The sequence below is a fragment of the Cokeromyces recurvatus genome (genome assembly GCF_025118155.1).
Source record: "Cokeromyces recurvatus strain NRRL 2243 chromosome Unknown BX663scaffold_7, whole genome shotgun sequence".
Classification (NCBI taxonomy): Eukaryota; Fungi; Mucoromycota; class Mucoromycetes; order Mucorales; family Mucoraceae; genus Cokeromyces; species Cokeromyces recurvatus.
The window spans coordinates 53,651-67,026 of record NW_026251393.1 but is presented as its reverse complement, the minus strand read 5'-3'; the positions used below and the strand labels follow the sequence as shown (position 1 = coordinate 67,026).

Sequence of the window (13,376 nt, the reverse complement as noted above, 5' to 3'; positions counted from 1 at the left end):
AACACGACCACCATTCTTCAGCATTCCACCACATAAGCCAAGGTTTTAAAGAATGAAATGAATATTTATCCTTTTGTATTGTTGATTTCGATATATTAGATAAAGTAGGTATTGAATTTGATGATAGTTCTTTCTCGACAGTACTTTGAACATGCTTTAGATGTGAGATCTGTCTTAATTCAGTAGTTGATCCTATTTGAATATCAGAATTATTTTGACTCATCTTTAATGGAAAGTAATATTGTACGTTATATACGTACTTGCTAGAGTCAGTAAAAGATGAAAAAAAAAAAGAAGGTCTAAATGTTCAAAAAAAAAAAAAAAAAAAAAAAAAAAAAAAGAAAAAATTTCTGAAGGGAATAAATAAATATTAAAATTCAGGAGCAATTTTTACTGGATAAAGTACATGAATGCTACCACGACATATAAGGTTTAAAAGTTTCAACCAACAGCAGTAATTGTTTTAATCAGATCAAGAAAAAAAATAGCAACAAAATACATGAATCATCTTTTTCTTTTTCTTTTTTTTGTAGAAAATTCTTTAAAGATTAAACAAAATTAATACTAACATGAATAATACTCGAAACAAATTTATAGCAAACATTCTTAGGAAATTGTTTCCATGTATAATAAAAAACTTATTTTAAATGTGAATGTTTTCTTCTGCATTAAAAGAAAAAACTCGTCTTGTCCAACGTAAAATTACGGTTATCATATAGAAAACAGTGTCATTGATTAAATACGCCAAATTAGCTCATTGTTTTGTTTCGATGTGGTTAATTGATTTTATATCTATATATAATACATAATTCAGAAGAGATAAATAATTCACGTAGCCAGTATAACTTTTTTCACATTGAAAACAGCGGAAAAAACTTTTGAAAAAGTTGAAAATAAAAAGTAAAATAAATTAATGTTAATACATATTTTATTTAATAAGGATTATTAAAAGACGGTATTTATTCACAGAATGATAGATTTGCTTACAAACTTAGTTGATTCATACATGCAAATAAGTAATTAAATTCTTTGGCACCACTACTCATAGCAATAATTTGAATTAAGCTTATGTAGAATGCTATACAAACTTCCTATTCTTCTTGTACGTGTACTGTGTACTGTACTTGTTAAGATTCAGGCATAATAAAATAAAGAATACATTACTTTATCAGTTACTTGAAGTACTTACTTCTTTGTATATTTTGGATCTTTTCTTGCTGCTTATTAATTTATTAAAAATATAACATAATTATTAAAAACAAGGGTATTTTCTTTTTTTCTCATTACATATGTGGAATAAAGTTTAAAGATATCTGAGTTGAGCAGGTGTAAAATGGGTTGGCTTCCAATTTAACTTTTCAGGAAAAATAATCCTTTTTCTTTGTTTTTTCTTTTCGTAACTTGTTTTCCATTGTTCAATTACTTTATCTGCTAAACAAATAATATGCTGTCCACAATAATATTTCAAAGCTCTAATAGATTGTAAAGTATATAATATATCTCGAGTTGTGATCGATGTTCTTTGTGAGATTTCTTCTAATGTAAATTCTTTCTCTGATGGTGATAGATCATGAGACACTAATAAGAGTTCAATAATTGCATCAGTCCAATAAGCCCTATATGACAATAGCCCTAAATCAGATAAGGGCTTTTCAGGAGAACCTGCTTTACCCTCTATCTTGGATAACTCATATGAGAATGAGATCAGCAAACGACCATACCCTAATCTCTGATAATGTGGTAAGGTTAAGATACACGCTACATTATAGTTTTCAGATGATTCCTTTTCTTTTGAAAAATATCCAATTAAATGATATCCTTTTTCATCCTTCTCTGTCATACAGTAGAATAGAAATGGGTTCACGTCATAATAGAGCGTTTTATGGTCTAGAAATAATTTAGATAATAGACAGAGATTTCGACACCAAGTCTTTTGCTTACGTCCATCGATCTCAAAGAATGAAATTTCCTCATGACGATAAATTTCATTGCCTGGAGGATGATAAAGTTGACATCTTGTTCTATGTCTTTCAAACTGTTTATATGAAACATAAAAGCAAAGACAGAATTCACAAATATATAAGATATCACAATATGTATATTCAAAAGGATAGGGCGAAAAATACCATGTTTCTACTTCGTGTTGACCAATTTGAATCTTATTCAGATTCTTTACTCTTGCCACTTCATGTATATTTTGTGTCGTAGATCTAGACATTTTTAGCCTTTCAATATCATTTTTCTTTGAATCTATTTCATCCTCTCCTTCTTCTATTTCAACTTCTAATACATTATTTCTCTTATGAGGACCTATTGTCTCTTTTCTCTTCAAGTTTTTACGTCTATTTTGAGAAGGTATATTTTCTCTACTACTACTACCGTCTGTAGAAGAAAGTTGATTTTGATACTTCTTTATAGGAAACTCTATAGGTCGAGTAAAGTCAAGTCGATCTATCGAAACCCATTCATCTAAACGTTTGTTAAATTCAATATAATGAACGTAGAATTCTGGTTGTTGGTTTTGAAGTGTTTGTCGTAAGGATAATATCTCTGCTTTCCTAAATTCCGATTCTCCCTCTTTTGTCATTTTTTCAACAAATAGCTTACAATTTACAGGCGCCGCTAAAAATTTCTGTACCTGGACTCCTTCCGTAGTTGTTATCACACGTTTCTCCATGTTAGCAAAATCAGTAGTAATAGTTGCTGTTATCGTTGTTGTTGTAGAGCCAATTTCCATACTTTCATTCATTTTCTTTTTTTGTTAAAAAAAATATAGAATGCAATCTAATCTTAATCTTGAAAAAAAAAAAGAGAGATTAAGCAAAGGTAATCATTAATAAAAAATAATATTCAAATTCATCAAATCCATGGTTAATTCTTGTGACTATATTTTTACTTGCCAATTTTGCTTTTTTGTACTACCCTTTTTTTTTTTCAAGCATAAATTCTTACATTGAACATGTCAGTTAATCATCAATTACTAGTTCGTCTATCATCAAAAAGTAATAAGGAGAAAAAAAAAACACTATTCCCTTAATCAGTAAATAATGTCTTTATTTTTTTTTGTAGGCCCTCTTTTATCACGTCCTTTTTTTAACAAGAATGTATCAAGTTTAGGCATTCGGTTAGTTTAATTCTAATTTTCCATTAAAGTAAATTAATAATTATACTAAAACGTCATTAGATACTTTCAGGCTACTAGACAACATCTTACGCAATCAACAACCGAAACAGAGTCTGACATTTTACTTGCACAACGCAAATTGCGTCCAACTTCACCTCATTTATCCATTTATCAACCTCAATTAACTTGGTACATGTCGAGTGCACATAGATTAACTGGCGTTGCCCTTGGTGGCGGTAAAGAAAAATTTAACCAGTGTTAATAAGCTTAATTTGGCTTAACTTCCCCCTTTTTTTTTAGCTCTTTATTTAAGTTCAATGGCATATCTTGCTGCCCCTGCTTTCGGCTATCATATTGACTCTGAAACTCTTATTTCACAGTTTGCCATTGCTCCTGATGCTGCTAAATATGCAGTAAAAGCTATGTTAGCTGCCCCATTTACTTATCATTTATCAAATGGTATTAGACACTTGGTAAGCATATTCTTTTTTTTTTCTTTTTTTTTAAAAAAGATTATTTTATAATAATAACATTCATATAATATAGATTTGGGATTCTGGTAGATGCCTTGATATGAAGGGTGTATATAGAACAGGTTATGCTGTACTTGCCACTACCGTTATTGGTACATTATACTTAGTATCAACTTAAAAAAAAAAGGAAAGTAAAGGAAAAAAAATAAACTATATTAAGCAAGCCAATTTGTAGTAAACAATGGACTAGATTCAACTAAGGATTCCATTTGAGTTGTACTTGAGACTCTTGAAAGAGTATCTTTTGTTCCTTTTAACCAATTTGCTTTATGCCCTGCTTCATATATTTCTTCTAATACTTGTCCAAAAGTACCATCTTTTTTATATTCGAGGTACTTTTTATATAAAACAAGTGCCTAAATAATGATGTAAAAATTAATATTCTATAATTATCAAAAAATTATAAAAGAATCATTACTGTTCGTGCATCTTCAATACTATCATGCGTTTCAGCCTGAATATCTTGATGTAATAAGTGCCATGCCAAAAATCGTAGTGAAATCTTTCTTTGTCGGTTTCGAAGATGGTATATATCTACAGTATCAATAATTTGCTCAGGAGGAACAAGTAAATCTAATAGAAAAAAAAAATTATGTCAATACCGAAAATAAATAAAGGCTTTCTATGGAAATAAATTCTTACTTATAATTCGGAAATCCTTATTTAAACCATGCCCTACAAAGATACATCCTAAATCAACTAATAAACGTAATTTTTTATACGCCACTTTTAACGGTACAAGTGTATGTTTAGATTGCATATAATCGAGATCACCTGCAACAATTCCACTAAATTCAGTGAGATAGTCAACAATAGGCTCACTTGTGGCTATATAGTCATCAATAAACGGCACACCTTGTTTTGGCCCTATGTCATCTCGTAAGACACTTACACGAGCTAAAGTAAGTGTACTAGGTCGAATGACAGATTTTGTGCCATCACTACGGATCTCTGTCTCCTCCTGTTGTAGTGCTACGAACTCAGCATCTATTGCAATCAGTGTACCTGGTTTAGGCATTTCGTCCTCTGTAAGTATTTCGTAACGTGGATTCATATTAGCTTCCTGTGCAATCGATAAATCTTTAAATAACAAAGAATAATCTACTTTAGAAGGTAGAATATCCAAGTCATATAAACTTTCTAAATCAACACGAGTATATTGAAGTACTGCTGGTGTCTTCCATGTTCCTTTATATGAAAACACTTCCTCTTGTCGAATTCTACGTACCAAAAAGTCGTTAAATAGATACCAAGGTGAGTTTGCTTCTGGCTCCAATTCAGCTTCAAGAACTAATAATTAAAAAGAAGAAAAAAAAAAGATTAACTATCTTTTTTTTTTTTTTTGAATTATCGAAATTTATCGTTTTACTTTTGATTTGTGAAACAAGATGTGCTGCCTCTTCTTCTTCTTGCACTTGTAGGATTGTAGAAGATAGTTCATATATGGCACATGTTTTAGGAGATCCCTTAAATTCTGGTGGAATCTCTTTACCAATAGGCAAAGCTTTAACTACAAGCTCTGTTCCATTAATATAAATACCAAATCTATAAAATGATTGTGTTAAAGAATAGAATCCTTATCTCTTTTGTATGTGTATTGCTTTTTTTTTTCTTTTCCTTTGATTATTTACCGCTCTGGTAACCATGAAGAAGGCGAATTATTGACGGAATTGTTAGATTCTTCATTTGCGGAACTTTGGTTACTATGATTATCAGTAGATGAATGATGTGGTATTTTTGGACTATTAGGACCATTTTGTCTCCAAATAAGTGCGTCATCACTCGATGCTACTCCTGAATTTATCAACATAACGCCTGGTAAGCCGCAGATGATCTTTTTTGTTGTTGTAGGTTGATACTGATGACAGTTTGAACACCAAGCTTTTGTTTGGTTTTCTCTATACATACTTGTTTTCAGGATACTTGTAAATGATCTCTTTCGGGATTTCTTATCATTCTTTTTAGGATAGAGCATATCAACTACAAATGGATAGGTAATTCTTGATACTTCCTCTTGACAACTACTACATTTACTTTGACTCAATGTCTGAAGCCCAAATAACTGTTGCATTGTAGAAGGAATATCTAATTTGATAGGTTCTTGATCATTTTTAAAATGAATCGTCTGGTTAAAAGCCTTTGATATTAATGGGTTCCCTGTTGAGAGATTAGATTCCTGATGAATTTGTTCCATAATAAACCGAGTAAAATTTTGAATAAGTGTTGAAAAAGGTAAATTTTTATTAGATGTTTCTGGTTCAAATAATCCTAAAGCAGAAGCTATCAAGTAATGTTAGATTAAATGCAGATTCTTTTTTTTTTTCTTTTTCTTTTTTTTTTTTGAGATTTACCTTGAGGAATTGTACTAAATGCTCTAAGGAAATTAGTTGCTTGACAATTCTGACCTTTTGAATCTTCAAGCATACGGAAAAGGAAGCCAAGCTCACATAAAAGACAATTATCCTTAGGACAAGAAATCTTGATATGAGACTTTGCAATTTTTCGTAATGGTATGATGAAGTATAAAACTTGCAAAAGTGAGTTGCAATAAGAATTACGGATATGAGTTTCAAGTCCACCATAACGTGTTGAATTATAATATCCAAAGTCAAAATCATCAATGCCAAATTTACTATATTGAATTTCAACACGTTGATAATATCGAGGCATATTTAGAACGGCTGGATCATTGGCAATAGAAATATCGCCAACAGAAGAAGATCGTCTATCAGAATGTTGTAATTGTTCAGCATCATCACCTAATAACTTGTTGGCTGATTTTAGCATCTCTCTCTCTTGCTCGGATCTAAACTTGGGTCCATTCTTTTTCTTTATTATTTTCTTTTTACGTGGAATCTGATTTCGATGAATGTTTCCAGGATTAGGTGCATACCCTACAAAATCAATTGTCTTCATATTTTTTAAAATCTCTTCATCAATCGCTGGGGGTTTTGCTCCAACTTCATATATACTATTACTTGGCCAGACAGATAAGAGCTGATCTGTATAATAAGGCATACCCACTGATGATAAAGGACTATCTTCATTCATAACCGTTGTTTGCGTCTGTACAATATCTGGAGTAGAAAGTGGTAATGAGTATGGATTAACAGCATAATCTTCACGATCTGCATATTGATAAACAAAACTTGCACCGTCTGCAAATACAAGAGTTTGCGCCGAACTTGAGATATCCATTGCTGTAATATAACTTGATGTTTGTATTTGATGAAATTGTGCAGGTGTTGCATATGAACTCATAATTAAACTTGACACATCGCACATTTGAAATTGTCCTGTCTGAGATGCTACTAAACATGTTGTAGAAAGTGTTGGATGCATCTTTAGATACATAGGGCCACTAGGAAATGGAATTGGTGCCAATGTCCTTATAGCCATTCTAATATCATATACTTTAACAAGTGGATCCATAATAAGTGAGCCTTGTCTAGCATTAGAGCATTTGTTAAATTGAATATCATTTAGTCTTCCTATCTCTCTTTCTCTTTCTCTTTCTCTTTCTCTTTCTCTTTTTTTTTTTTTTTTTTTTTTTTTTTTTTTTGCTTTATTTATCTATTTACCTTTGTGAGAAACCGCAAGTAAGCAATAAATTGCCAGAAACATCCAAGTCAGACAAAGTTGCTGTATGAGCTTGCACTCGTTGCTCTACCTTCATTGTTCTTGGATCTCTTAATGTCACTTCACCTAATAATGAGCCAGCACAAACAGATCGTGGTAGACTTTTTAAAACTACAATATTTGAAGCGTCTGTGATTCTACGTGTAATTGTGCCACAAGCTAAACTGACAACTAGCATATCGTCTTGTTGACCTGCTACTAATAATTCACCGTTTGTTAAAGTAGTTGATGTCATGCAATGAAGATCTTTTGTATATTCATTACTAATTGAAAAAAAAAAGAAAAAAAAAACGTTGATAAGGCTTGTGATTATTTAATTATGAAATCTAACCTCAAGTTCCATTTAACAAGACCTCTACGATCACGCATTTGAAGACCATTTGGACATAAACTAATAACACCTCTATCAATTACACGAATCTGTCGTACTTGTCCGTCTTTATGTGCTTTCCATGAAGTATATCTTTGTAAACCTTTTCCATAATATGAACAAACTCGACCCTTTTATTATTATTATTATTATTATTATGAGTTAATGATAATTAAACTGGATAAATGTGTCTTACAGCATCATTGCCAACCCATAATAGTTCATGATAAGGATCCCAACAAACAGCAGATACAGGAGATACTTTATTTAGGTTGGTATCACATATATGCTGAACTTCAGTCCAAGAACTATCCATTTATGAATTGAATTTAATGAAAAATGTAAAAAGAGAAACATTTTTTTTTACTGTTAAAGCGGTTATTATTTTTATTACATAATAAACCTCAATTTATCATTATCAAACAGCAGCAGCTGTCTTCTTATTCGGAGAGCATAAAAATAAACTTTTTTTTTCATCTTATTATCATTATTTATTTTTTTTTTATATTTCTTTGTCTCTTTATTCAACCCAATGCAAACACAAGAAGAAATTGAAGCAATACAAGCAAAACAAACGAATACAGATGCACCTATTCATACAAGAGATGCTATAGCCAATGAAGTTGTCAACAACAACAACAACACCAACATTAATCTTGTGTCAACTAAAGAGCTCATTCCAGATTTTCGTACACTTGGTCGCAACCAAGAAGGGTTTGCAACGGAAATAGGTTCTAGTGATGCAGATAAAATTAAAAAAGCCATTGAAGCTGCTCAACAAAAGAAACCTATAGAGAAAATAAAGAGAACCCAATCCACAAAACGCCGCCAACCTATTGTGAACACGATAGCAGGTTACAGGGTCAGTAAACCGTTACCTGATGATTCTCGTATTGGTTGGACGGCCTTTTCGAATAGGATAAATCCAGGTGGTTCACTTGGTATAAAGGCTACTGAAAAAAAGAATAAGCATGAAGAAATCTGGATACCCATGAGCTCTTTTAGTGATGAATGGCATAACTTTGGGATTATTTTCATTATTGGTATTTCGTTTTGGCTACTTGCTCGTTTAGGAGGGAGTATAAACCTATTTATTTTTGGGCTCTGTTTTATAGGTAAATTTATACATACGCATTTGAGATTTTTTTTTTTTGTGATGATCTATCCTACTAAATTGTACCAAAAGCTTCCTATTTTAAAATTTATTACAAAAGGTTTACAGCACGTACAACAGATGATATTAAAAAGGGAATGGCTCATATCGCATTGGAAAGTTCAGAAAATGAAAAAGTAGAATGGCTAAATAATCTTGTTCAAAAATTTTGGTTAATTTTCGAACAAATACTTAGTACCTTTGTCATTGAAAATATAGATACTTATTTAGTGGATTATTTACCCAGCTTCTTGGATTCTGTTAGATTAACTACATTTACTTTGGGGTCAAAACCATTTCGAATTGAAAGCGTAAAATCATTTACAGATACTGATCCTGATACAGTGGTAAAGATTTTAAATAGATAAAGATATATTATATATACTATATATATGTATATATATATTAATTTATCTATACAGTGTATGGATTGGACAGTTTCTTTTGTACCTAATGATACAATTGGGATGACAAAAGAACAATTAAGCCAAAAGATAAATCCTAAAGTCGTCTTGAACATTCGCCTTGGTAAAGGGTTTGTAGGAACAGCTTTCCCTGTACTTGTAGAAGATATGAGTTTTAAAGGCCGTATAAGACTTAAGTTTCAATTCACAAGTAAAATGCCCCATATAAAAATTGTGGAAGTTTGCTTCATGGAAAAGCCTATATTCGACTATGTTTTAAAGCCCATAGGTGGGGAGGCCTTTGGTTTTGATGTGAATAATGTATGCATGTATATGAAATAACTATTATATATATATATATATATATATATATATAATATGTATTCAACCTTTATCATTATTATTGTTTTTAGATTCCTGGACTTCAAAGTTTTGTAAGAGATCAAGCTCATGCTATTTTAGGTCCTATGCTCTATTACCCAAACGTATTCTCTTATGATATTGAAAAATTCTTTACCGGAGAATTAGATATTAGTAAGTGTGTGTGTGTGTGTTTTTTTCCTTAAAATAGATGTATATAAATACATTTTTAATCTTTTGTTACAAGGTCAAGCCAATGGTGTTTTGGCTGTTACTGTACATTCTTGTTCAAAGATTAAATCATCCGACTCTCATTTAAATCCATTTGTTCGATTCTTTTTAAACAAAGCTCAAGAATTGGAAAAAACATCTATTTCTGAAGATACACATACACCTCATTGGAATGAAACCAAGTTCTTATTGCTGAATAATTTAAATTCTATTTTAATCATGGAATTAAGAACGACAAGTAACACAAAAAAGGCAGGTAAACGACTAGCGAGAGCCCATTTTGATTTGAGAGATATCAAAGAAAATGAAGATATGCAATTAGATAATTTGTATGTATATATATATACATGTATATATCTTTATATAGCTATAGCTGTTCTTTTTTAAATATATATATATATATATTGGATATCATAGAGAATTACCTATGCTTCGAAATGGTAAATTTATTTCAAATTTGAAAGTAGATATGCGCTATTTCCCTGTATCAAAGTCTATTCAAAATCCAGACGGAAGCATTATTGAAGCTGAACCATCAAGTAAGTTTCTCTCTCTCTTTTTTTTTTTTTTTTTTGCTGTTTATTATAAAAAAAAAGTGATAATTCATGTTGCCCTTCATAGATTCTGGTATTGTTCGTATAATAATTCATGAATGTAAGAACCTAGGTTCAAATAAAGTGAACCCATACGCCTTGATAAAAATCAATGGCGTTGATCGATTCGAAACCCCAACATTCAAACGTACATCCAATCCTAAATTCGAAAGACCTTACGAAATCATGGTTTTGGATCAAACTGAGGTCTTTATTCGAGTCAGCATAATTGATCGTATTGATTTTGCAGGTGATGAATCATTGGGTTCCTGGAACGCTTACTTGACAGATATCATTGCTCAACAAGAAGAAAAAGATTATTGGTGGACTTTAAAGAAAAAAGGACAAGATACAGCTGCACGTTTAAGATTTAGTGTACAATGGAAACCTGTTGTTATGACTGGACTTGCTAGTATGGGTGGTACTGGCATCTATAGTACAGTATTTCTTAACAATAGAAGAAGATTATATTTAGTATTTATTTGTGGTTGTATTTGATCTTTTTTTTTTTTTTAGGTGCACCTGTAGGTGTTTTGCGATTTTCAATTTGGTCAGCGGAAAATCTTAATAGTGGTAGTCACAATGCTTATGTGAGAATTAAATCAGGAAGGCAAGTTCGAGCAAGAACTGAAATCCTTGACAATACAGAAACACCAGAATGGGGTGAATTTCATTATATCCCTGTTCACTCTTTACATGAGAACCTTATACTTGAACTTATGGATTGGACTTCTGGTGCTAAAGATAAAAATCTCGGTACAACTGAGTTTCCTGTAAAGGAGATTATTAAACAATGTAAGGATGAGAATGAAAATAGTTGGTATGAAGCTGCAGTGCCAAAACTTGACAGGTAAACAAGCATATACATATATATATATATATATATATATTGTTAGGTATTAGATATAAATAAGGTTTATTTATGTGTTTTATAAGACAATCACCCCTTCAAGCTAATAATGTAGTAAGAGGCTTTCTAGTTTATTCTGTCGAATTTTATCCTGCTTTAGCCCTACCAGAAGCAATGGATGAAAATGAAGAAAGTGAAACGGAGCAACAAGACATGGATAACAAACAAAGCATAGCATCGCCGACAAGGATAACGAATCATCAAAAGATTGTCAATAGAATGCAAAACTTATTACCTATGATCGATTTACATGGAGTGCCTATACGTTATACACCAGATGATATTATTGACCTTTCTTGTTATGGTAGTGGTATTCTTACGGTTAAGATTCATGAAATTAAAGCAAGTGAAGTATATGAATGCTATTGTCAAGTGATGGTAGATTCTTTAACAAGTCAACACAAGACAAACACTCTCAAGGGACGTACGATAGTCTTTAATGAGACGGCAGATGCCTTTATTAAGGATTCAGGATTTTCACGGGTCGCTATTGAGCTTAAGCCTGCACATAAGACAGAAAAGGACGATGATAAACTAGGTTACTGGTACGAAAGTAGTGAACGTATCATTCGTCACATACAGCGAAGTATTCGACAAAGGCTGTTAACAGCAGAAGGAAATGCATCTGACACATCATTAGTTGATCTTAATCAAAAGATGCTGATGCATATTGAAGAGGATGATGGTGAGTGGTATAACTTGATCAATCCTGTTGGTGGTCCTGCACAAATCAAACTTAGCTTTGGTTACGTACCTTTATTGAATTACAAAGTGAACCCTGATGAAAGCTTAGAGAACCAAGGTATTTTAACCGTCACTTTATTGAAAGCGAAAGATTTGAAAGCGGTTGATAAGTCTGGTACAAGTGATCCCTATGTTGTCTTTACTGTCAATGGCGATATTGTTTATAAGAGTCAAGTCATTAAGAAGAATTGTAATCCAATTTGGACAAATGAAAAATTTGAAGTGCCAATTATGTCTCGTGTAACTGCCAGCTTTAGAATTGAAGTATTTGATTGGAATCAACTGGCCGGAGATGTTCCATTAGGTAAAAAAAAAAAAAAAAAAAAAAAAAAAAAAAAAAAAAAAAAAAAATTCTTTCCAAGAGAAAAAGGAAAAAAAAATAAAAAAATAAAAGTCATATATATACATATTATATATGTGAACGATATTTATGATTTGAATAATTATAGGTTCTGGAGGCATAACTATTCGAGGTGATATGGTCGAAAGTTTTAGTGCAAAAGAAATAGAAATACCTTTAGATGGACAAGCAGGTGATACAGGATCAGTTAGAGTTCGATTCAAATGGGATCCACAATTATTATTACGTAGAAAGACGCATACAACATTTATGGGCACTACACGTCGAATGACGACTAAACTAGGGACAACGGTATTTAACTGGAGCCAACCACCCAAAAATACCACCAGAGAGAATGTGTCTTCATTAGGATTATTACCAGAAAATCAACAGGAAAAAGAGAATACAACAACACAGCAAATCACATCTTCAAGCCGAGGCAGATTAACTATTCAAATAATAGAAGCAAGAGGATTAAAAGGAGAAAATACGATTGTATATGTTAATTTAGGAAAGAATCAAGTCATGAAATCAAAGAAAGTTAAAAAGACAACCACTCCTAAATGGTAAAATAGACTATAAAGTATTTTAAAAAACCAAATAATTCATTATTATTATAGGAACGAAAGCTTTACACAAGAAATATATAATAAAGAGGATATAACAATAGAATTTAAAGTAAAAGAAGTACATACTTTTTATTCTATTGAAATTGGTTTATGGTCAAGTTCTCTTTGGGATCTTATTAGACCACCTATTGTACAAACACTAGATAAATGGTTACCTTTGGGACCTGAAGGGAATGGTGAAATTCATGTTAAAATTGATTATCAAATAGCCAATTAAAAATAAATGAATAAATTATAATTCAATACCAGTCTTGCATCATTTTTTTTTTTTATGTGTGTGTGTATATATACACATACATATTATATTGTCAATTATATTTTCTTTTCTTTTTTTTCTTCTTTTTCT

General features: G+C 31.4%; 5 protein-coding genes across 5 annotated transcripts; 2 read left to right on the top strand and 3 right to left on the bottom strand.

The window, feature by feature from the left end:
- Window positions 1-1,031: 1,031 nt before the first annotated feature.
- On the bottom strand, window positions 1,032-2,821 carry BX663DRAFT_502652 (acyl-CoA N-acyltransferase). The gene has a single exon (XM_051526640.1). The coding sequence runs from the start codon at window positions 2,747-2,749 to the stop codon at window positions 1,304-1,306; it is 1,446 nt and encodes a 481-aa protein (XP_051384496.1). The 5' UTR covers window positions 2,750-2,821; the 3' UTR covers window positions 1,032-1,303.
- A 138-nt stretch (window positions 2,822-2,959) lies between these two features.
- Window positions 2,960-3,775, top strand: BX663DRAFT_550187 (uncharacterized protein; the record flags this gene model as incomplete). Its single annotated transcript, XM_051531199.1, has 5 exons — window positions 2,960-3,002; window positions 3,070-3,124; window positions 3,185-3,360; window positions 3,425-3,597; window positions 3,671-3,775. The coding sequence occupies 5 exons, from the start codon at window positions 2,960-2,962 to the stop codon at window positions 3,773-3,775; spliced, it is 552 nt and encodes a 183-aa protein (XP_051384495.1).
- Window positions 3,776-3,812: 37 nt separating this feature from the next.
- Window positions 3,813-6,918, bottom strand: BX663DRAFT_530083 (ubiquitin carboxyl-terminal hydrolase-domain-containing protein; the record flags this gene model as incomplete). The annotated part of the gene is made up of 7 exons (XM_051530292.1): window positions 3,813-4,013; window positions 4,076-4,230; window positions 4,300-4,947; window positions 5,027-5,202; window positions 5,289-5,637; window positions 5,692-5,937; window positions 6,009-6,918. The coding sequence occupies 7 exons, from the start codon at window positions 6,916-6,918 to the stop codon at window positions 3,813-3,815; spliced, it is 2,685 nt and encodes an 894-aa protein (XP_051384494.1).
- Window positions 6,919-7,538: 620 nt separating this feature from the next.
- BX663DRAFT_502649 (uncharacterized protein) lies at window positions 7,539-8,090 on the bottom strand. The gene is made up of 2 exons (XM_051526639.1): window positions 7,863-8,090; window positions 7,539-7,797 (listed from the first exon to the last, which is right to left on the bottom strand). The coding sequence occupies exons 1-2, from the start codon at window positions 7,980-7,982 to the stop codon at window positions 7,606-7,608; spliced, it is 312 nt and encodes a 103-aa protein (XP_051384493.1). The 5' UTR covers window positions 7,983-8,090; the 3' UTR covers window positions 7,539-7,605.
- A 70-nt stretch (window positions 8,091-8,160) lies between these two features.
- On the top strand, window positions 8,161-13,375 carry BX663DRAFT_502648 (C2 domain-containing protein). Its single transcript, XM_051526638.1, has 11 exons — window positions 8,161-8,781; window positions 8,853-9,166; window positions 9,242-9,544; window positions 9,637-9,757; window positions 9,831-10,143; window positions 10,232-10,353; window positions 10,436-10,843; window positions 10,924-11,257; window positions 11,344-12,365; window positions 12,511-12,967; window positions 13,022-13,375. The coding sequence occupies exons 1-11, from the start codon at window positions 8,199-8,201 to the stop codon at window positions 13,245-13,247; spliced, it is 4,203 nt and encodes a 1,400-aa protein (XP_051384492.1). The 5' UTR covers window positions 8,161-8,198; the 3' UTR covers window positions 13,248-13,375.
- Window position 13,376: the final 1 nt, after the last annotated feature.